At 34.0% G+C, this 23426-nt stretch overlaps 1 protein-coding gene across 4 annotated transcripts; it reads right to left on the minus strand.

Annotated features, from left to right (window-relative positions):
- Nucleotides 1–1628: 1628 nt before the first annotated feature.
- On the minus strand, nucleotides 1629–16673 carry LOC110646967 (probable disease resistance protein At1g15890). Of its 4 annotated transcripts, XM_058132017.1 has the most exons (5): nucleotides 13479–16673; nucleotides 13077–13225; nucleotides 4332–4483; nucleotides 2137–2377; nucleotides 1629–1947 (listed from the first exon to the last, which is right to left on the minus strand). In XM_058132017.1, exon 1 carries the CDS (start codon nucleotides 16538–16540, stop codon nucleotides 15107–15109), a length of 1434 nt encoding a protein of 477 aa, XP_057988000.1. In that variant the 5' UTR covers nucleotides 16541–16673; the 3' UTR covers nucleotides 1629–1947; nucleotides 2137–2377; nucleotides 4332–4483; nucleotides 13077–13225; nucleotides 13479–15106. The 4 variants fall into 4 exon arrangements, with proteins under 4 accessions (XP_057988000.1, XP_057988001.1, XP_057988002.1 ...); XM_058132018.1 differs by lacking the exon at nucleotides 2137–2377; XM_058132019.1 differs by lacking the exons at nucleotides 1629–1947; nucleotides 2137–2377 and adding an exon at nucleotides 11745–12166 and having other exon boundaries at nucleotides 4134–4483.
- Nucleotides 16674–23426: the final 6753 nt, after the last annotated feature.

Below are 23426 nucleotides of genomic sequence, written 5' to 3' on the forward strand. Positions count from 1 at the left end.
ATTAAATCTAATCCATATATATATATATATATGAATATTATGTGAAACAGAAATTAACATCATATACTACTATGAAAAATTAATATTACATGAATTAATATTAATTCATAATTTCAATTGTTAGTAGAAAAAGATTTTTTTTTTCTTGTTTCTACAATTTTCTAGCTTAATTTTTTTTATTTTTAATATTATAAATAATATAAAGAGAATCTATCTATTATAAAATTAATTTTAATTTTCAATAACTAATTAAATTTAGTTTGTTTATTATTGTTACTATGGGCATTCTTGAAAATCCCAATATTCTCCTCTTTGATACATTTATATATATTATAAATTATAAATAGACTATAAAAAAATATATTTTTATATTTATATATACTTAAAATACATTATAAAATATTTTCCTTTAAAGTATTACACTTGAAAAATAACGTAAATTTACTAAGTTATTAATTAAACATATTTTATTAATTAATTTTTTAAAACATTATAATTAATTTTGTAAAAAAACCTAGCAAAACACATTTTACATTAAAATAAAATAAAATAAAATTAAACATTTTTATTTAAATCGAGGATGATCAATAAATAAAAAATATTTGTTAATTAAATTTATTGGAGATGATAAATAATATTTAATGATAATTTATACATAATACTTGAATTTATAATTACTTATAAATAAATTGTACATATTATAGAAAGATTTATATTTTAAATATGATTTTTTTTTTTAAAAAAAATTATAGGTGGTGGGTTTGGCTGCATGGGGCTTAAGGGCCATGGCCCCCTCGAGCCACCATACAACGCAGATAAAAGATTTATCATGTTGTGATGGAATTAATTGTAATAAAATATATAATAATATATTAAATAAATATTTACCTTTTAATTATATATGGTCCTGTCTGAGTTTGGAATAAAATTGAATGGGTTAAAATTATATCAGAATTGGTTAAAATACCAATTTATAATTAGTATATTATAATTAATTAATAATTACCAATTTCGAAACTAGCCTAGCATTCGATCCACCGAAGTAACACTATAAATAATAAATAAGAATAAACAGACTTTAACCTAAATTGATAAAGGGGCAAAGTCCAAAACAAAAGATGCCATTGTCTATTGCAGTCCATGAAGAGAGAGAAAGTCTTGTACCTAAGATGAAGAAAGGACATAATTTAAGAGAAAGATATTATCGTCCATTACAGCTTCATGTAATTGTGTAAATAGTTTTGAGCTTATTATTGTTAACTATTTATTGACAATGAAAAATGACAAATTTGATCGTTGTGGTTTTTTTTTTTTTCTTTATAATTTACACGTTTTCACAGTTTAAGTGGAAGCTGTGAATTGAATTTTGCATTGTTCCATCTGTGGCAGCAGGTTATGAGAATCCCATCATATGACAATTGCTTGACTCACCTGAGGATGTTGCTCAAAGAATCTTGCCTGCATTTGACACTCCAACAGGTATGGTTTCTGGATATTGAATTTTTCTGAACTGCATGCCTCGTCATCTTTGTCAATCAAATTGTTCGGAGGTTGATAACTCTCTGGCAAAGGATGTGAAACTATATATATATATATAGTTTTATTAATATATTAACAGAGAGCTCTAGTTTTGCAATTTTCTCAATTTCATTTCTTAAAAGAACTTGGGATGGGTGTTGATATTTTGGTAAATTCGTCCCTGTTTTCTTGTTTGCTATTTTACTGTATCTACACTATGCTTTGTAGAGGTCAATTTATCATTTATGGGCTGCATTTTGTTAAATACATCCTTATTACAACAGAACATATATGGCCCTGAGGTAAAAGCTGTTGATTACCTAAAGCCTGCAATGATGCACATACTTTTGATGTGTTGATTCATAAATTGTAATCCATTTAGCTTATATTGCTTTTGCCTCCTATTAGAGTCTCCATAAATGTTCAAGCCTGCAAGTATACAACAAATGCATTTTTGTCATCAAACATATAAGCAAACAGGCAGTTTATGTTCAACTGTATTGGCTACTATATGGTGAAATAGATTACTTATAAAAAAAATTGAAAATATAAAAATAGTAAGTCCTTTAGATGATTTTTTGATGGCACGAAAACCAAAAAAAGTTGATATGTTCTGACCATTCGATATCATTATCAGCTTCTAACTTCATCTGTTGGACAGGCAGCTAACAGCGATGGGTGTGTCAAGAAAATATGGGATGGAGTATCAGTTGCTGCATGCAATCACCAAAGGCCATTCTTGTTATGGCCTGAGATGCAGCAAGTTCATTGCAACCTTATCAGTGATGCAGCAAGAATTCAACTTGAATATCACTCTATCTTGTCCAATGATGCAGCAAGTTCATAGCAACCACTACTTCTGATGCAAAGGAGGAGAGTTTTCAGGCAAGGTATTAAAATTAGGAATCTAGTTCAAGTAGCATAGTAATGAAAATCAGTTTGTTAACTAAATATTTGTTGTTTTTTTTTTTTTAAATGCAGAAATCATTAAGCACTTTGACTCAGGCAATCTAGTTATAAGCCTCCATAGAGTTTGATTAGGTTGTCTAGTACAAAATTCATGAGATGTTTGAAGAGGAAGTCTTCTGGAGGATCTGACCTGAAGAAAAAACTGATGAAGTCCAGATCAATCAAGGCTGGAAATCAGTCTTCCTTTTTTCTATCTAATGATGCAGACATGTCATCTAATCTTTTGAAAGCAACAAGCTGTTCTGAATCTTCTGATGTAAGAACAAGATTTTTTTTTTTTTATGGATGTAATCTTATTTTATTATTTATTTATTTTTTTTGGTCAATAAAACAATAGTGATAATAGGATTCAAATCTTAGGCTTGAAAAATAGCAGTGTTCCTTTCTATATGTGCCAACATAGCAGACCTGCAAACTTGACTGCATACTGATTTGGAGAATTACAATTCTTTACAATAAACTTCCACCATTCACAAAAAGAGCCATAATTACCTTGAGAGGGAGAGAAACCAAGAAACTCAGGCATGAGGACACAAAAAAAAAAAAAAAAAAAAAAAAACATGTTCCAAAGTTTTAGCAGGATGGTTGCACAAGGGACAAGCAAGAGATAGGGAGCAGTGTTTCTTAAATTAATTTAGTTGTTATAAATATTAGTTACTTTATATGGATTATTTAAGGGATAATGCCCAAAAAAATCTTGAACTTATAATTTGTTTACAATTGTAAACTACTGTCTATTAACCCATTAAATCTAACAATGGATGCCATATCAGCATGCTTAATCCCAAATCAAAAGATAAAAAATAAAATAAAATAAAAACCCTAATTACTCTCTCTTTCCCCTATTATCTCTCTCTCCACATTATTCTCTCTTTCCCTGTTTTTGCTTTCCTCATTTCAATATCTCCTCTCTCCATTTTTATATCATCATCATGTTAGTCGAGCCAGTAAAATTGGACCAGCAAATCCTACCCCTCAACGCAAATCATGGAGCCAATAAATTTAGACAAAACCCACAATGATCAAATCTGAACCTACCCAGATTGCAGAAAAGCAATATCAGTCAATCAATTGAACTTGGCAAACATCTCCTTCCTAGCTCTTCTTGCATTATCATACTCAAATTCCAACACATTTCGTATATGGGATGCATCTGTCAATAAAAAATCACGTTTATCTTCTTGTGGGGTGTTTTGTAGAGATAACCTAGGCAATGCTCTGTTTGTTGCAGGAAGGCAGTTGCATGGCCTTTGTGAGGTGGAGCTAGCGGAGGGACTTGCAGTTTTGATGTGTTTATAGTTAGCAATCAATGAGGTATTCAGTATTTGGAAAATGAATTGGGGGGAAGGGATGATGAATTGCTCTCTAAAATCGACATGTAGCTCTTGAGAATCGACAATGAGCTCGATAATCTGGGTACAACCATGGAGAGGTTGGCGGCATATTTCACTGACAGAAGGATTGGACAATGAGTTCGATAATCCGAGTTTGACAATGAGTTCGATAATCCGGGTTTGATAATCAGCATCCTAATCTTAAAGTTCAAACTCTGGAAATTAAGAGAAAACAGCACTGTTACTGTGCACATTGCTTGAGGTAACTTGTAAGGAACAGTAGCGAAATGTAATCCATGTCAATAATAGCAATTTAACAGTTAAAATTTCAGACATTATAATACCAAACAAAATAATCATTATCAACAGTAGCAAAATTCACAAGGCAAAAATATGGCACTGGGATTAAGCAGCGCTGGCCCTTCTGTTGGTATAGTAGTTTCCTTTTACGAAAATGTCAAATATATTCTACAACATATACACCAAGTTATTGATTGAAGATGTGTATACCTGCAGTGATTCTCCTAGTTTGTCAATTGGGAATGAGATAAGCATATGCCCTTCGGTTGGGATAGTAGCTTCACTGCAAATCGATGGAGAATTCTCCCCAGTAGCTTTTATTGCCTCATTCGCATTGCTTCCCCTATTTTCCCTTGATTGTCCTTTATATTGGAAAACAAGTGTATTATAAGTTTAGGAAGGGAAAATGACGTCAAATTCAAAGACTGCAAATGGCAACATAACATTCACCCAAAAACATGTTACTTAAATATTATTTTTCACATTCCCTTCACCACAAGCTGCCACATGCTATTATTCTATTTGAAATATCACTATTGTTTTGTGATATTTCTTCTAAATAATACAATATACTAACAGAATCCTATAATCAACCAATTCCTTTTCTACGATCCAAACTATGCCATTTGCATCAGCAGAACTGCAAGTACAAGATACTAAACTAGAGGAATAGTAGATTATCAAAAATATGAAATTCTGGATCCCAATTCACTTATCATCAATTAGAACACGAGAGAGAGAGAGAGAGAGAGAGAGAGAGAGAGAGAGAGAGAGAGAGAGAGAGAGAGAGAGAGAGAGAGAGAGAGATAAAACTAAAGTAGAGAAGTGCTCAAGCAAAAAGAATCAAGGTAGGGGGAGAGGAAGGAGAAAGAATAATACAAGTAGAAATTAAATGAAATGCTTGAGAAACAAATGCAAAATTATCCATAGCAGGTAAGAAATTCCTCGTCAGACGTGACTAAATACAATTTTAGTAAATAAATAACACAAAAATTCATGTCTCTAAGGTTTTAAAAGCAAATTCAAAAGAAACTGTAGGAGGAAGTGTCTAGTGGATGAATGAGGTATGTAAGCACGAGAGCAACCATCATCAACACGTAGGTATGAAGCAAATTTAACCAACACATCACAAAATCTTCCAATAATTTTTAGTTTACAACAACATTGAGCATCCAAATATTCACATTACATTACAGGATCCAAAAATGAACAATGCCATTAAATGAAAAAGAAAACATTTTTCATGACTTCAAATCTAGGAAAAACCGAGGGTAGAAAGTGAAAAAAGGAAAACTGCAACAGATCTAAGGAAGCAAATATAAAAGGAAAAAGAAAAGAAAAGAAAAAGAAAAGAAAAAAAACAGTGAATTTAAGAGCAGTAGCTTGAGTCTAAACAGAGGGAGAGAAAATAAGGAAAACAAGAGAGGCGGCGAAAAATCCAAGGAAAGACCCTGACGAGCCGCAAACTGCCATTTTGTTTTTGTTAATGAAGTTTAAGGAGAAACAACGTATGCGTTGAAATGTGCATGATATCAATGATAAAGCATTGAAGAAGAGGCAATTTCAATGGTTCTTTAGTATATAAACAGAATCAATTTGGGCACAAAAATAGGCCTTGGATCTAAGAAAAGCAGTGAATATCCATCAAATATTTAAGTTTTTTTACCTGAAGAGGAAGAAGAGAGAACACATAATCAATCAAAGCTGGAAGGGCTAAAACTGATAGCTAATGATCAATACTAAAGATCATATATACCAAATCAATGCAAATCGAAAAGTGAGATAGAAAAGAGAAAATTCAACTCAACTCAACTAAGCTTTTATCCCAAAAATTTGGGATCGGCTATATGGATTCGCTTTCTTCACTCCAAACGATTTTGGGTTAAATCCTCAGAAATGTATAATGCTTCTAGGTCAAGTTGTACTACTCTCCTACAAGTCAATTTAGGTCTACCCATTTTTTTCTTTCTATCCTCTAACCTAATATGCTCTACTTGTCTAACTGGAGCCTCCGTATGTCTACGCTTCACATGACCAAACCACCTCAATCTCCCTTCTCTTAACTTATCCTCAATTGGCACCATTCCTACCTTTTCTCTAATACTCTCATTACGGACTGTATCTAGTCTAGTATGGCCACTCATCCACTTTAACATTCTCATCTCTGCAACTCTTATCTTAGACGCATACGACTCCTTCAGTGCCCAACACTCACTACCATATAACATAGCCGGTCGTATAGCTGTACAGTAAAATTTTCCTTTCAACTTATTGGGAATCTTGAGATCACATAAAACTCCCGTGGCACGTCTCCACTTCAACCATCTGACTTATTGAAAAGAGAAAAGAAGGAACAAAAACAGAGAATTAAAATCATAACAACAAACAACCTTACCCTCAGAGATTCGAAGCAACTGATAGAGATGTTAGGAAATCTTGCTTATCTAGAAAGAGAGAGGGATTTTGGAAGATTTCAAAGGGATATTTTGCTGAAAACAAAGGGATCATGGGAGAGAGTTTAGCAAAGTACCAATCTGGAAAAGAAAATAGGAATTTAGCGGACAGCAAATTGATATGATTTGTGCATTAGAATGGAGACTCTCATTAGATAAGTGCCAAAATGGTCTTAGCAACAGCTATAGACCGTTACCTTTTCAAGATAGTGCAGTGGTTTGAGTAAACCATTGCCAATTATCTTCTTGCAATGGTTCTAGCAGAAGTTTTATCAAATTTTTGATAATTTTATCAATTGATTTGCAGCTGTTTTAAGCCGTTGCAAAACTATTGTCTTTTATATATAAAGGCAACAGTTTTGTAACAGCTACAAAAAAATTTTTGTCTGAAGTCTAATGTTAAAGATCATATCTGAATTAGTCTCTGAAATAGAGATTAAAGCAGAATTATTGAAGATTGGATGAGAAGAGAATAGAGATTTGGATGAGAAAAGAATAGAAAAATATTGAGGAAGAGAGAAAAGATTTCTTTCATTGATTCTTGAATGAATGAATATAGGAAAAGGCTTCCCTTTTATACAAGAAAAGTGTAACTGCTTGTACAACAGAGTAGTGTAACTGCCTCTAACAAACAACAGAAAAGTCCATTACTAAAGTATCTTTTCCCTCCAAAAATCTCAGCTACCCAACTCTCACTACTTATTACTATTCTTCTTCCTCTTCCTATAATATGTAACAATACCCCCCCCCCCCCCCCCCCCAAACAGTATCTTCTTGTCCCCAAGAAGATTGAAACTCAGGAAATTGAGAAAAAATAAAGGTCTGATCCTCCCAGGTAGCTTCTTCTTCAGGTAAATTCTTCCACTTGATAAGTCCCTGAAGAACTTGCTGATCATGCCTGGTAATTATTCTGATCTGCAAAACTTTTTCTGCAGCCACTACCACTGTATCATCCTAGAAAAGAGGTAGATCCTGAACAATCACAGTATTGTCTCCAACCTTTTTCTTTAATAACGAAACATGGAACACAGGATGTACAGTGGAATTAGGGGGTAGTTTCAGTTTGTAAGCCATAGTACCAACTTTAGCTTCCACCTGAAAAGGCCCATAATACCTTGCTGCCAGCTTGAAGTTTTTCCTTAAGGCTATAGAACTCTGCTTGTAGGGTTGTAATTTGAGATACACCCAATCCCCCACTTCAAAAATTCTTTCAGGCCTCTTTTTATTAGCATATTGCTTCATTCTATTCTGTGCTGCTAGCAAGTTATATCTAATAAGCTGAGACATGTGTTGTCTATCTTGCACAAAATCAGTCACTGCACCTACTGAAGCATTCTCAAGGGGCAGAAAAGTCAATGGAGCTGGCTTTTAACCATATAAAGCTTCAAATGGAGAGAACTTCAAGGCACTATGATAGCTGGTGTTATACCACCACTTAGCTAAAGGAAGCCATTTAACCCATGAATGAGGTGCTTGAAAACAAAGACACCTCAAATACCCTTCCATACTCTGATTTAATCTCTCAGATTGGCCATCTGATTGAGGATGATAGGCTGTACTATAAGCAAGCTTAGTCCCCATCATTTTAAATAAATCTTTCCAGAATAAACTTGTAAAAATCTTGTCTCTATTAGTGCTAATAGAAATAGGAAGGCCATGGAGCTTAAAAATAGTATCTAAAAACAATTTAGCAATAGTTGAGGCTGTGAAAGGATGTTGTAATGGAATGAAGTGCCCATACTTTGTAAATCTGCAAATCACCACCAGAATAGTATCCTTGCCTCGACATTTTGGTAGTTGCTCCACAAAATCCATTGTAACATGCTGCCATGCCTGAGTTGGAATAGATAAAGGTTGTAAAAGCCCTGGAGAGGCACATGTTTCTGTTTTACACCTAGCACAAGTATCACAGCTTTTAATCCAGTCCACCACTGATTTCAATATACCAGGCCAGTAAAAATGTCTGCTCAACCTCACAAAAGTAGCATTAATTCCAGAATGGCCTCCCAGATGAGAATTATGGTAAAGAACCAGCAAATGCTCTCTCAAATTACCATTGCTGCCCACATACAACCTATCCTTATGGAATAGCAATCCATTTCTATAGGAATAACCAGGGTGGGCTTGCTCAGCTATTGACAGATGAGAGATGAATTTAGCAGCTTTAACATCCCCTTCATAGCTATGAATCAATTGTGCCACCCAAGTAGGCTGCAATGAAGAGTGTAAAGCATAAAGTTGACCATCCACAGCAGGTTTCCTTGATAAGGCATCAGCAACTTTGTTTTCAACCCCCCTTCTATATATAATTTTATATTGCAGCCCCAATAATTTTGAAACACCCCTCAATTGCAAATTAGTGTGCAACCTTTGCTCCAATAAATGTTTGATGCTCTCATGGTCAGTCTTAATAAAGAATGGCCCCTGCTCTAGGTAATGTCTCCATTTAGAGACAGCAAAAGTAATGGCTAGCAGCTCTCTCTCATAGACTGACAGTGCTTTAGTTCTTGGGCCAAAAGCCTTAGAGATAAAGGCTATAGGATGTCCATTCTGCTGCAAAACTGCCCCCATACCTGACCCACTAGCATCAGTTTCAACAATGAAAGGTTTATTGAAATCTAGAAGTGCTAGAACTGGAGCTTGAGACATGACTATTTTGAGATGATCAAATGCTCTTTGAGCTGTCTCACCCTACTGAAAAGCATCTTTCTTAAGCATTTCAGTGAGTGGTTTACTGATAATACCATAGTGTTGAACAAATTTTCTGTAGTACCCAATTAATCCCAAAAAACTCCTCAACTCTTTGACTGAAGTTGGTACTGGCCAAGACAAAACAGCTTTAATCTTGGTAGGGTCTATTGCTACCCCTTCCCCTGATATAATATGGCCTAAATAATCAATTTCACCCTTGCCAAATGAACATTTACTGAGTTTTGCAAACAATTGTTGCTGCTGCAAAACTTGAAAGACTAATTTCAAATGGTGCAAATGTTGTTCCCATGATGAGCTATAGATCAAAATATCATCAAAGAACACTAATACAAACTTCCTCAAATAAGGCTGGAAGATATGGTTCATGAGTGCTTGAAATGTTGCAGGGGCATTTGTGAGCCCAAAGGGCATGACAGTAAATTCATAATGCCCATGATGTGTTCTAAAAGCTGTTTTGTGAATATCAGAAGGATTCATCGTAATCTGATGGTATCCAGCTTTTAAATCAATCTTAGAAAAGATTGAAGCACCATGAAGCTCATCTAGAAGATCATCTATAATAGGAATTGGGAACTTGTCTTTAATGGTAAGATCATTCAACTTCCTGTAGTCAATGCAATGGCCATCTTTCTTCTTGACAAGTAGTACTGGAGAAGAATATGGACTAGCGCTAGGCTGAATAACCTCATTTTGTAACATTTCATCCACAAGTTTCTCTATTTCTGTCTTCTGGAAATGTGGGTACCTATAAGGCTTGATATTGACAAGTAATGCAGAAGGTACCAAGGGAATTGAATGGTTGTGACTTCTGAAAGGTGGCAGGCCTTTTGGATCCTCAAAAATCCCATGATACTCATCCAATAATGACTGCAATTCAACTGAATAAGGACTTGAGGGTGCTGCAGTACCTTGAAATGCAATAGAACTACTTGAGGATGTTGCAGTATTTGGAATTACTGAAGAATGTGACTCAGAAACTTGTATACAAAACAAGGGAGTTTGAAAATCCTTCCCCTGCTTATGTAAAAGTTGTTGACAACTCATACAATTCAGTAGCTTAGAGTGAGAACCCAAATCACCAATTCCCTGCAAAATTACTGATTTCCCATCCTTCTTAAAACTAATTTTTAAATTCTAAAAATCAAACAGAATGGGATTACATGTTTTCATCCAGTCAACTCCCAAGATCATATCAAAACTTCCCATTTCCAACAACCTCAAGTCAAAATTGAAAGAGTATTGCTGAATCTTCCAGCTAAATGCAGGTCACACACTATTGCTTGTAATTTTTCTGCCATCTGCTACTGTAACAGATATTGCAGGGACTTCTACCAATGGGACCTTCAATTCACTTGCTACTTTAGCATCCAAAAGACTGTGAGTACTACCACTGTCTACCAAAATCAGTAGCTCCCTATTTTGATGCCTCCCAATGACCCTTATAGTTTCAGCTCCTTGAATTCCCTCAATAGCATGGACTGAAAGAGTTACTGCCTCTGTACTATCAGGTATATCCCCTTCCATTACATCATGCCATTCCTCCTCTCCTTCCTCTAATCCTTGCAATTGAAAAACTTCTCCTTCTTTTCAGACATTTGCAAGGACATTAATGTTTTTTGCTTGCATTGATGGCCAGGGAAATATTTTTCTCCACATTTAAAGCAATGTTTGGGCTATCTAATGGAGTTAGAAGCATTGGAGTTGGTGAAATTAGGTTTAATAGCTGGTTGGTTGACAGAAGATTGACTAGTGGTAGGTAAAGTTTTCTGTGCAGACTGATTTTGATTGGTGAAATTAGGTTGTTTCATATGGAAATTATGGTCTGCATTAGGTGGTTTAGGGGCATAAGGCTATTGTTGAGAGTTTTGAACAGTTCTGTGGGTAGTAGGTAATGAAGATAGAGAATTATTAGGTCTATAATTGCTTTGGTAAGGTCTAGAATAGGCATTAGGTTTTCTGGTATTATTCAAAAGCTGCTCTTGCAATCTTGCAGTTTCAATAGCTTGAGAAAGAGTTGTTGGTTTGAACATTTTGACCATAGGTCGAATATCATCCCTCAATCCACTTACAAAGCTGGACAGAAAATAGGTTTCTCCTAAATGAGGCATTTCCCTTTCCAATCTAATTCTAATGTCTTCAAATTTGTCTTGATACTCTTCAAGAGTACCTTCTTGCCTCATTCTCATAAATTCTTCAATTATATCCCCCAATCCTTCATCTCCAAATCTACCACACAACTCCTTTTCAAAATCTTCCCAAGAATGTCCTCCATCCCCCTTAATCCAGTTATGGTACCATGAATCAGCCCTATCCACCAAAAATAAACTTGCTATTCCCACCTTTTGATCCTTAGGAACATCATACACTTCAAAGTATTTAATACATTTCTTAAGCCAAGCCCTAGGTTCTTTGCCATTAAAAGTAATCAACTTAACTTTGGGCAAAAATTTGGACATACCTTCAACTTCAGTTGTAGATCCAGCACTATTAGCCCCTCTCTGACCTGTATTAATGTTCTCCCTTGGCACAGGAAGAATTCCCCTTCCTCCAAGAGTAGCCATAGAAGTACCAGCCTCCTCATTGCCTCCATGCTGATTTCCTCTGGCCTTCTCAGCCAAATTTGCACCAAACAAGGATCGGAACTCCTCTAGGATAATTTTCCTGGTATCAATTGCAGATTGCTTGATTTCCTCCCTTAATTCTATTGCAGATTGCTTGATTTCCCATGCAATTCCTCCTTATTCTTCTTAAAATCCTCCTGTAAAACCCTAACTTGTTCCTCCAACTCTGAAACCCTAGATTCTTGAGTAACTGTCCCAGATCTAGTCATCTTGCGACACTCCAGATCTGAAATTGGCTGGTTCCCTCACGCTACAAGCTCTGATACCAAATTGTTAAAGATCATATCTGAATTAGTCTCTGAAATAGAGATTAAAGCAGAATTATAGAAGATTGGATGAGAAGAGAATAGAGATTTGGATGAGAAAAGAATAGAAAAATATTGAGGAAGAGAGAAAAGATTTCTGTCATTGATTCTTGAATGAATGAATACAGGAAAAGACTTCCCTTTTATACAAGAGAAGTGTAACTGCTTGTACAACAGAGTAGTGTAACTGCCTCTAACAAACAACAGCAAAGTCAATTACTAAAGTATCTTTTCCCTCCAAAAATCTCAGCTACCCAACTCTCACTACTTATTACTATTCTTCTTCCTCTTCCTATAATATGTAACATCTAAATGCAGTAGTGTGATGCTTTGTTGAAGTTTATTGCTTCAAAAGCTAGACTATCTGTTTCTGAATCTGAGAAGAGGCTATATGATATTTATAACCAGTTCCTGGATTCAAAGAAATGCACTGCTGCTCAGGTCCCTCCCTTTCACCAGTGTCACATTTTCAAGCACTTGTGTTCATTCTTCTTTATATTGAGCTTAGTGCTAACAAAGTATTTGTTTGCAGTCGAAGGATGAAAAAGGCAAAAGAGCTACTCTAGCATGACAAATAACCAGAACGACAAAATGAATTGCAAGATTGTAAGAAAATTTATATAAAAAAAAATTCAGGGGTTGTAATGGCTTTCTGTTTTAATCTATGCACATATATGCACAGTGCATACACAAAGTATTGAGGGTTAATTGAAAATGCTGGCTTGGCCTCAGCCACATAGGAAAACAAATTCGAGCAAAACAAAGCAACTCATGAAACACAAAACAAGTTCCAGATGAAAAATAAAAGTTACAAATGTGAAGAAAACATCTCAAAATAAAGCCAAAGCAAAAAGTTACACATACAGTGATAGAAAAGGTGCAAGAATCGCAGCCCTGATGCTCTAGAATTCACAAGCAGCAAAGTCAACAAAATAACTTCACCAACACAGCATCCAAAGCTAAATGCAGCATTAGGCCATAACACACCACTCCATAGTTTGCCAGCTCATCCTCTGCCACAACAAATTGCATTTAAAGTGTCAGGCTCAACAAAAATACTGAAAGTCTTCAAGCATTTGATCCAGGAAATAACATGATCAAAATATGTCAATACGAAATAATAACATTTTTTATAGACACATTAAAATAAAGCCAAAGTATATGTTAATATGCAAGGAGGGAAAATAAAGAACTGAAATGGGCTTTTTTTTTTCCAAAGAATTAGCAGGAGATTGAAATAAGAAGTTGAAAATAAAAACCAATTACCTATGGAAACCAAGCAAATGTGAAAGTCAAAGGTGATGACAAGAAGGCATGAAGCAAGGTAGACAGGTAGTTTTAGTAGAATCATCCTCCCATTCAACATCTTTCCACCATTGTTCCTCCGCTTCAATCTCAACTTTGCCTCTGTTTGTGCTGCTCGAGTTTAATGGCAGCTTCTTAAGCTGTGGGCATTTATATACATTGATTTTTTCTAGAAAGGGAAAGGACAAGGCTTTGGGATATATCCTTTTCAGTTCTGGTAATTTATGCAAGGCGAGAAATTGGAGTTTTAAAAATGGTTAAAATTTTCATCCCAAACTTGAACATCGTCTAACTTTTCAACACTTATTATCTCTTCCATATGGTTGTTCTTATACATATTCAAATGCGACAGATTTGGAGCTAGAATAAGCCATGTCAGATCCCTCAATCTGAGGTTATTCTCTAAAATCAATGTACGAAGGTTATTAAACCATGTCTCCCTTGAGATCATTGAGTTGCCTAGACTTCCAGCTGCATGATGTGTTGCTATATCTTCCATTACAACATCGAAACCCAAGTCTTCTGAATTACCTTTACCAATTACATCTATAATAACTAGATTCTTCATATTTGCTAACCACCAAATGTTGAGAGATTGTGCACCTGGAAACAATTCAAACCTTAGACCTCGAATACAGTTGAGTAATGTGTGGATGCTGATAAAACTCTGGAGAACTGAGACACTTCTTTTTGTGCTGGTCAATTCCTTCCAAGTGTTCTAAACATTGCTGGTCCTCTAGTAGCATATTATCTTCCCCCAATAAATTATGTTCCTTTTTTTTTCCCTTAAAACTAACTTTGCCATACATTCTCAAAACTTGTAACGATGATAAACCAGATATGACTCCCCTTGGGATCATATTTAGCTTGAAATTATGCTCCAAGTTCAGATATTTCAGATTTACCAACATTTTCAACTCAACTGGCAATTGCTCTATAAATGTCCTTGACAAATTAAGATATTGCAATAAAATCAATTTTGATATTCCCACCGGCAATTCCCTTGTACAAGTGCGAGAGAGGTCTAGAACAGTTAGTTTATCCATAAACTGAAAGAAACCATCAATTATCCCCCACAAACCACGATTATTGCCAAGAAATAAAGTCAATAGATTAGGACATCTAGGAACTTCATAGATTCTCATGAAGGAGTTTGCCATCAGGGACATCCGTTTTGATCCTTCCCATTGTCCAACCTCTGGCACTTCAGTTAATTGGGCACCCGCTTTCACAAAAAACTTGTGCTCTTTTCTTTTTCAAATTACACGGCATCCACAGAGCCATATCACGAATCACATCATGCATTTTCACATATTTGCCTTTCCCTTCCAATAAACACACCCCAGCAAGAGAACTGATTATAGAATATGCCTCGTTGCGGGTACAAGAGTTCTCATAAATCCAATAATGTACCAAGTTATCTTTCATTATTTGGAAGTCTTCCAGAAACAAGGAAAAATATAAGAAACAAGCTTTAACTTTATCACTACACAGACTATCATAACTAAACTTCAACCGTACAAATACCTCAACCTCCATATCTTAAAAGACCTCATCTTCCATGTCAGGTAAAATTGAGGCAGAGCATCTTAGTACCTCAAGAGCATGCTTCCATTCTTCCATTGTAATTCTACTGGACATGGCTCTATCAATGTTAATAAATGCGATTGGCAACCCTTTACACTCCTTAGCAACAGTCTGAGCAGGAGGAACAATATCAAGATCAATATCCCCAACTTCTCTTTAAACAACGCCCAAGCTTCTTCCCAATCAAAGCGATTCACTTTTATCATCTTTTCAGCTTCCATTTGCCTACCTACCCTATGGGAGCATGTTGTGAATACTATCTTGCATCTGTTTTTTCTTGTAGCTAAAGCAACCCCAATTTCTCCTAGTTCAACTCGCTGCCATATGTCATCTAACAATAATACAAATTTCTTTCCGCTCAATACATGGAATATGTCCTCTTTCTTACCGATGCTTTTCTTTTCCCATTTCTCATCAAAAAAGTCATTTTTTTTCAAATCTGCTATTAATCTTCTCAGGCTTAGATCTTTAAAAACAATAACCCAAATCACAACATCAAAATCATTGAGTGCAAAGGCAAATCTGTGGTTGATTTGAGTCAGGATGGTAGTTTTGCCTACTCCTCCCATACCATACATGCTTAGAATTTCCACTTGATCTCCCATGAGACAACTCCATGCCTCGTCTAAAGTAGTTTCAGTGCCCACTGTTGGCTTAAAATTTCTTATTACCACTGGTTCTGGAAGTGCCCACTCAACCACTTCCTTAAAATCTCCTTTGTCTTTTACAGCAATCACATCTTCTAATTTTTTGGCAACCCTTCCCACGAACATGTAATTGAAAATATAACCCTCTAGCAATTTCTGAATTTGTTGTGTGCCATCTCTTCCGAGCTCCTCTGCTTCTGTTATTATCGCTTCCGCCATTGAAACCCACAATTGAACTTGTTGCAGCGCCTTCTTTTGTTGTCCTTCCTCCAAGGTAATCTTTCGCTTCACATCCTCCTTTAAAGCCCATAATTCTTGTTTTGCAGTCCTTAAAGCTTCGAGATCAGCTTGAAGTTGAACAGCAGGGGCCCTGATAACCATTTCTTTGAATTCACCTTCGCTCATCAAAGCAACCACATGTTTGAAACTTCTGCAAACACTTTTCCCAAACATGTAGCTGGATTTGTAGTTCTCGGAGCAATAGCTTGCGATACACAATTTCTGTCTTTCTTGTGTAGCTCTGTTGAGGAGAGCATTAACTTCAATAATTGTAGCATCCACCCAAGAAAGCCACCCTCCTTCTCGATCCAGCTTCACTGTTTGTGGTGTTTCCTCACTGATAACCATCCGCATCACATCGTTCATCAACTCTTGTAATTTATCTCTTGCAGTCTCAAGATCTTGAAGATAATCTTCAAACTGACATAGATAAAGAACTTGTCCAGCAATGCAATCCCAGCAACGATCGATCAAGGCATCACCAAATTGAATCTGAAAGACATTACCCATAGGTTATGAAGAATTCGACACAAGTGGAAAAGAATGGCCGGAAGCTAAGTTATAGTAAGATTAGAAAGAAAGAGAGACGAGAGACAAGGAGAGTTTGCGGTCTATGGAGAGGGACGGGAAAGAAATTCTTTCTTGTTTAGAAAAAGAGAAAAAATTAATAAAAAAAAGGGTGAACTTATTTAGATATTTGGTTTGATTAATTGATTTAATAGGTCAGATTTAATTAATTATTTTCGAAAATTTGAATTTTTTTTGTTCAATTTATTATTTTACGAAATTAATTAAAAAATTTAACTAAACAGAATTTTTAAAAGTATTTTCTTTTATTTACAATCCACTCATGTAAAGATTAAATTAAATCAAATTAAAAAGTTGGACTCATTTTGATATGATTTATTTAATTAATCGTTTCAATTTAATTAAATTAATCACAACAAATTATTTTATTATTCAACTTCTTCTAACACAATAACACAATCCAATATAAAATAAAATCAACAAATGTTTAAAAAAAAAAGGAAAATAATACATTTTTATTCATTTAAATTATGATGTTGTCTTTAAATTTTCTTTACAAAAATTAATTATAAAAATAAAATCATAAATTTTAGAAATTTTCACACCTGATAGTACACATTAAATTTTCTTTCATTTCCCTTTTCTGTCTTCATCAAACATTATCACTTAAAAAAATTATTAGTTATTTTTTGGTGAATTACGTGACTTATTTTTTTTATTTAATAATATAATTTAATATTATAATTTAATATTTATTTTTTATATTTATATTTCAAACTCACATTATAGAATATTAATAATGATAAAATTCTTAATTATTTATATTAAATATAATTTAAATTTGTATTAAAATTTTAAATAAATATATGTCTACCAAAACTAAATTAAGTGGGTATTAATTTTCATTTAAATATTCTTTTATAAGAATATAATAATATATTAATTTTACTAGAGTATTGTGCAATTTAACGTCCATACTTTTTGAAAAAATTTAATTCAGCCCAATTATAAGTTTTCAGCTAAATTTGCACAAAAGTTTTATTTATTGCCAATTTTGTCTAGCATTTATCAGTGTTTAGAGAGTGTGAAGAACGCGTCCAAGAAAAATAATAAAAAAAAATGGAGAAAAATAAAATATTAAAAAAGGAATTTTGGTAAAAATAAGAGGCTCGCAAAGGAAGATATTTTTATGCTCAATGCTTTCTTTTGCAATTCTTCTCATTCTCTCATTCTTCAATTGCTCATCCACACCAGCCCACAATGGACCAATTCATTCTCGCCTTTGATAATGGAGCTTACACCAGCACACAATCAGTTGTGTTCTTGGAAGGGATGGTGCACACAGTGCTTATAAGTCAATGAAATTGAAAAAAAAGTGAGTCTCTCACAGCAACACAGTGTTTAATCTATCAAACTAACAGTGTACACTATCGCTTGCAACTGACAAAAGAATCCTCCGTCACCAATTCAAATGAAGAAAGAAAAACACAAATAAATTATGGCTTTAGCAGACAATGATCAAAGGAAAGGCAAATTTTGGGTTTTAGCATTTTGAACTCTCTCACAACGACAAATTGAAGAATGGGTTAGGGTTCTAGAATTTTTAACTCTCTTTCTTTTTTATAAATTTTCTCTCTATGATTCATATTTTTTATTCATATATAATTAACCCGCCACCACAGTAATCCATTAAAATCACGCACTATAAACCCTGTTCTTGGAGTTTGTTTTTTTCCTCAATTTTTCATGGAAACAAAATATAATTAGTCAATTGAATTACAATCTTGGCAACGAATAATCCTGCTTATCGAAAGATTATAAGAAGGGTTCCAAGATCAAACAGATTACCTTATTGGAAATTCTATCAAGCCATATGAATACCAAGATGCCTCGAGTGAAGTTTCCAGTAAGAATGACAAGAGCACTATTGAGATGGGGCAGCATGATTTTCTTCCTAATATGTCTAGTATAAGTGAGATTTTTGAGGGATAGAATGATGAAGATGTAAAAAATAGAAACCATGGAACTGAAGTTTATTAGGGTGATGACAGGGACTTAGCAAAGAATGAGGAGATTGAGGCTAAGGGGAAGGTTATATCCCTTGATAAAAAGGTAATCTTTCATGGTGGAGATGAGTAGAATAAGACTCAAAAGAAGGAATAGAATTTTCAAATTACAAAGGATTTTATAGAAAATAAAAAGATTTCTCAATACATGGAAGGACATCATCAGGGTTTGGATTCAAAAACTTCCTTTGTCAATTCAGGGTTTAAAGAATAGGAGCTTGGAAATATTTTAGAAGACAAACATAGAAAGAGTGTGAGACTTGCTATAATTCTGTAATAAGTGATATTAAAGGTAGTCTTCTTATTGTTGGAATTGTTGAAGTTTTTTAAAACAATAATGGTGTTTATGTTGAGAATGTTTCAATTCAAGGAGAAGATGTGGAAGTTTTTGAAGATGGGTGTGGGAAGCAGTCTTGGCATTTGAGGATAATATAATTGAGCTGGTGTAACACCCCTCACCCGTCTACAGTGTAGCCGAGCAAGGTGTACTACATTCGGTGCCAGAGCACCATATTCTGTCTTGTCGGGTACAATATTATTCTACTTTCTATTTAATCGTATTATCTTACATGTAGAATTTTTTTTTTATCCCATTTCATTTTGATGGAGACTCGGACAGAATCTCTTATGTTTTACCAGTGCATGGCAGGTTTACTTATTTTACCTGTTAAATTCAAATTATATTCCTTTTATCTATTCATTCATCATATCATTTCTCATGCTCATATCAATTTTTAAGAAAATAAATTACATTTCATTCATATAGAGTTTGCATATACAATAATTTATAATTTACATACAATCTAAAATTATTTACATCATTTAATTACATACAATACCAAAATGCAAAATCTAATATGTACATGAGCCCTACCAAAATAACTGATAAGGTGACAATCTACACTGTAGCAGATCTGCTCAAGTTCTGTCTAGACTCAATCTTTATCTCACTAACTACGCAATGGAAAAACCAATGCGCTAAGCATAATGCTTAGTGGTGCATAAATAAAGAAAAATAACTAAACAATTTAAAATAATTATTTTAAGTATAAACTTATAAAGTAACATACAATTATATGAATTTATAGTCTTTTTACTTGTTTATCACTTTGGAAGCAATTAAATTAATCAGGATCTTTTTATTCATATAATTTATATTCGGTCTTATATAATTTATATTAATGGTTTTCTCATGTTCTTGTTTGAATTTAGAATTTTATCTCTCATAACTGTGCCCAAGTAACCTATGACAGACTATAAAGACTGGACACACGGGAGTATACTAGTTAGACATCCGTATGTCTACCCAGTATACAACGGTCATATTAGGCACAAGGCCAGCGGACAGGCATAAGCCAGTAATAATAAAAATTGGCACTATGGCCATCGGGCAGGTATAAAGCCAGTAGAACAATCATCTTAGACATATGTTATCTGTCAATGATTATCCCTATAGGTAGTACTGCAATATGTAGTCCCTAATTAGTATACCAATTAATCTAAGCTATATAAATGAGTCTAGGTGTACTTTGGGCAGAATATGATTATTAAGTATTTATAATTTCATTAATTCATATTATTTTTATGTTTGACAACTTATTCTAATTCATTTCATCTCATATACTCAGTTATTTTATGGACCTTTCTCAAGGTCCAGATTTAGTGTCTTCAATTCATCTAACCAATTGGCCAAGATGTGGCCACTGTTTGGCTATACTTCCTTTATGGAAGTTGTCCCTCTATGTATTGTCTTTATTTTCTTTTTTGAATAATGTCATTTAAAGTTTTAGAACTCAAGTTATGGTCAAATAACCATAATTGGTTCACTGTCTCTTTCTAGGTCCATAATTAGGCAGATTCTGGAGTCTGTCTTGGTCTAATTAATTGGACATGTTACAGTCATTTTTAGGCCTAATGCTCTTCATCAAAGTTATTATCCTATGTCTTATGGTCACTTAGAAAATTTAATTACAATTTTCCAAATTTTTTAGAATTAGTTATGGCCAAATCATTGGCCTAGACTCAGGTACCCTGTGTCTTTAGGATCCAGGTTCAAGTCAGTAACTTTGACCTCTATTTTAGGATTCTTATGTTCATAGTTTGAAGACCATGTCTAAAACAAAGTTGGAGCCCTATTTCTTAAGGTTCCAGATCAGTATGGCTCATCCTAATTGGAGTTTTCTAGTGGTAGATATGACTAAATGAGTGTTCTGGGGTCAAATGATCACTTAGGAAATTTTCAAAATTCATATACTAACTTAACCTAGTAAATTAACCTAGTTGTCTTGGTTTTTGGGTTTTGGTCAAATCATCAATGTTGTAGATCTATGTCTTGTGGAAATTTTTCCACTGGTTTCATTGGATTTGGGTTTTTATAGATGAAGTTATGGCCATTTTGCCAAAACTGGTCTAGTAGACTCATGTCCAGAAAATTCTGGGCAGAATGGATTCTGGTTAGTTTGGTGACCTCACTTGGGTCAGTAGTTTCATTTGTTTAGAGGCATTTATGGGCTTGGTGTTCTTAATGAGAGTTGTAGTCCTATGTTAATCTTTCCAATGGTATAAAATTCATATCATTTGGACAAGTCTAGAGGGAGTTATGGCCAAATGAATACGTATATTCATTTGGTCATTTTTTGGATTTTGTGTAGGGTCGTCCGGATTTGGACAGTGTTTAGGTCAAGTTTTGGACAGAATTTGAGCATAGTTTCTTCAAGAAAAATGGAGTGTTTTGGGTCTGGTTTCACCTTCAATTGGCCTCATACCAATTGGAGTCACACAATTTCAGTTATGGTTCATCAAACACACTGGACTCATTGAGTCCCAAACCTGCATGAAAAATTACACTCCCAATTTCAATTTCCTCTAACTCCCTTACTTCAATTGACATACATAGCACTTTAATTAGGCAACAAATAGTCTCAAAAACATCAATTACAAGCCAAATCACAAAATCCCCAATTCAAGATCAAACCCTAATTTCAATTTTTCCAAATCCCACATACACTTATGTAAATAAATTTTAACACTTTTAACCTTGTTAATCCACTTCCCTAACCCATTTAAAATCAACAAAACCATCAATTTCATACTCCTCTTAGGGCTGCCGAAATTCAAGAGCCCCTTTTTCTCAAAATTTCTTTTTAATTTCATGAAAGTTACACTTAGTTTAGCATGATTTTCATGCTTAAAAAAGAGAAATTAGGAGTTTAATGCACTAACCTCACTTGGTGACTTGATAACTTCACTTTTATCCCTTCTTTTTACTATCAATGGCTTCCTTATGAGGTGGAGAGTAATTTTTGTGAAGGCCAATTAGGGTTTTAGGGTGAGAAAAGGGAAGAAATCAAACTAAAAAAGACAAAAATGGTGGGGGAGGGTAGATAGGTGGTTCGGCCATGGGAGCTTTGGAGAAGAAGATGACTTATTTATTTTTTTTTAATTGATTTTCATCTCTTATAAATGTAATCTTATCTCTTCTTTTGTATTTGTTTAATTCCTATTGGTTCACAATTTTTTTAATAATGTCATATGACACATAAATATAAAGTAATAATTTTTATTTCTTTTCTTTTCTCATTTTCTTATTTTTCTTTTACAAAATTTATCATTTAAATTTATTTTTGGTATTTTTAATCTATTTTATTTAATTGACATTTAGGTCAAATTTTAACTTTGGGTTTAAAATGACCAAAATGTCCTCCGTTGTGCTTACTGGTCATTTTTGGTCTGTACCGATAAATAAATTCCTCTGAATTTTCCTTGATATTTTTAATGTCATTTTTACCTTAGTAACCCTTAAATTAAGTCCCAAAAATTATCTCTCGGGATTCCTAACAGTGTTGGATCAAGAATCGCTTTGCTTAGTTACTTCCCATATGGTCACCCATCGTTCTTTGTTAGCTCATTTAACCTAATTGTATTTCATTTCTTTTATTTTTCTTTAATTTTTCTTAGTCTTTATTCAGTCAATTTATGCCTCTTCATTCTAGTTTGAGCGTAGTTCCAAACACCCTTACTGTCAGAATAGATGTTAGTTATCAGAACAGTAGAATGTACAAACTACCTAAAGTGAGGGCGTTACAGCTGGGATCTTGTAGGCATATCATACTTAAAGAGAATGAATTTGAAATGTGGAGGAGATAGAAGAAGAAAATCCAAATTTTGTCCATGAAATATTTTTGCATTGAATGTGGTGAAAATGCCAACAATATTGACACTACTGCCTCTATTCTCAATTTTTCTTTTCAAGCTTTGATGCAGATGGTTATAGATTTAGCAAGCATTCAAGGATTTTTTTTTTTTAAATTATTGGGGATAAGAATGATTTCAAGGAGTGGGGACTATTATGACTAAGGGGTAGGAGACCTTAGTGAGTTTAATTAGGTGGGCTGACTGTAAATAATTGGTCTACTATCTGTTATTTTGTTAAGTAGTAGGTATTAGTATAAATAGGAGGAAGATACTTGTAATTGAGACATTCCTATGATCAATAACAAATGCAGAATTCTTCTTTCTTCTTCTCTAAATATTCTTTTCTTTCTTTTTCTTTTCTCAACTTAGTCTATTTATATCCCTTTATCTCTCTATTTCTAGCCCTTTTGTTACTTCAGTGAGAATTGGCTGGCGATCGCAAAACCTTTACAACAATATATATAGATTATATTTATAAAGAAAAAACTAAATAAGAAAAAAAAAAGGAAGAATAAAGCAATTGCTATAGCTGGTATCTGTTCCAATAACCAAGACATTGAAATTATGTTACAAAGGAATAATGGAAAATTATTTAGTCATAAATCTAA

The sequence above is a fragment of the Hevea brasiliensis genome, chromosome 13 (assembly GCF_030052815.1).
Source record: "Hevea brasiliensis isolate MT/VB/25A 57/8 chromosome 13, ASM3005281v1, whole genome shotgun sequence".
NCBI lineage: Eukaryota > Viridiplantae > Streptophyta > Magnoliopsida > Malpighiales > Euphorbiaceae > Hevea > Hevea brasiliensis.

Excerpts from the sequence above, each read along its gene's own strand:
- LOC110646967 (XM_058132018.1), bottom strand. The coding sequence starts at position 16,540 with ATGGGTAATGTCTTTCAGATTCAATTTGGTGATGCCTTGATCGATCGT.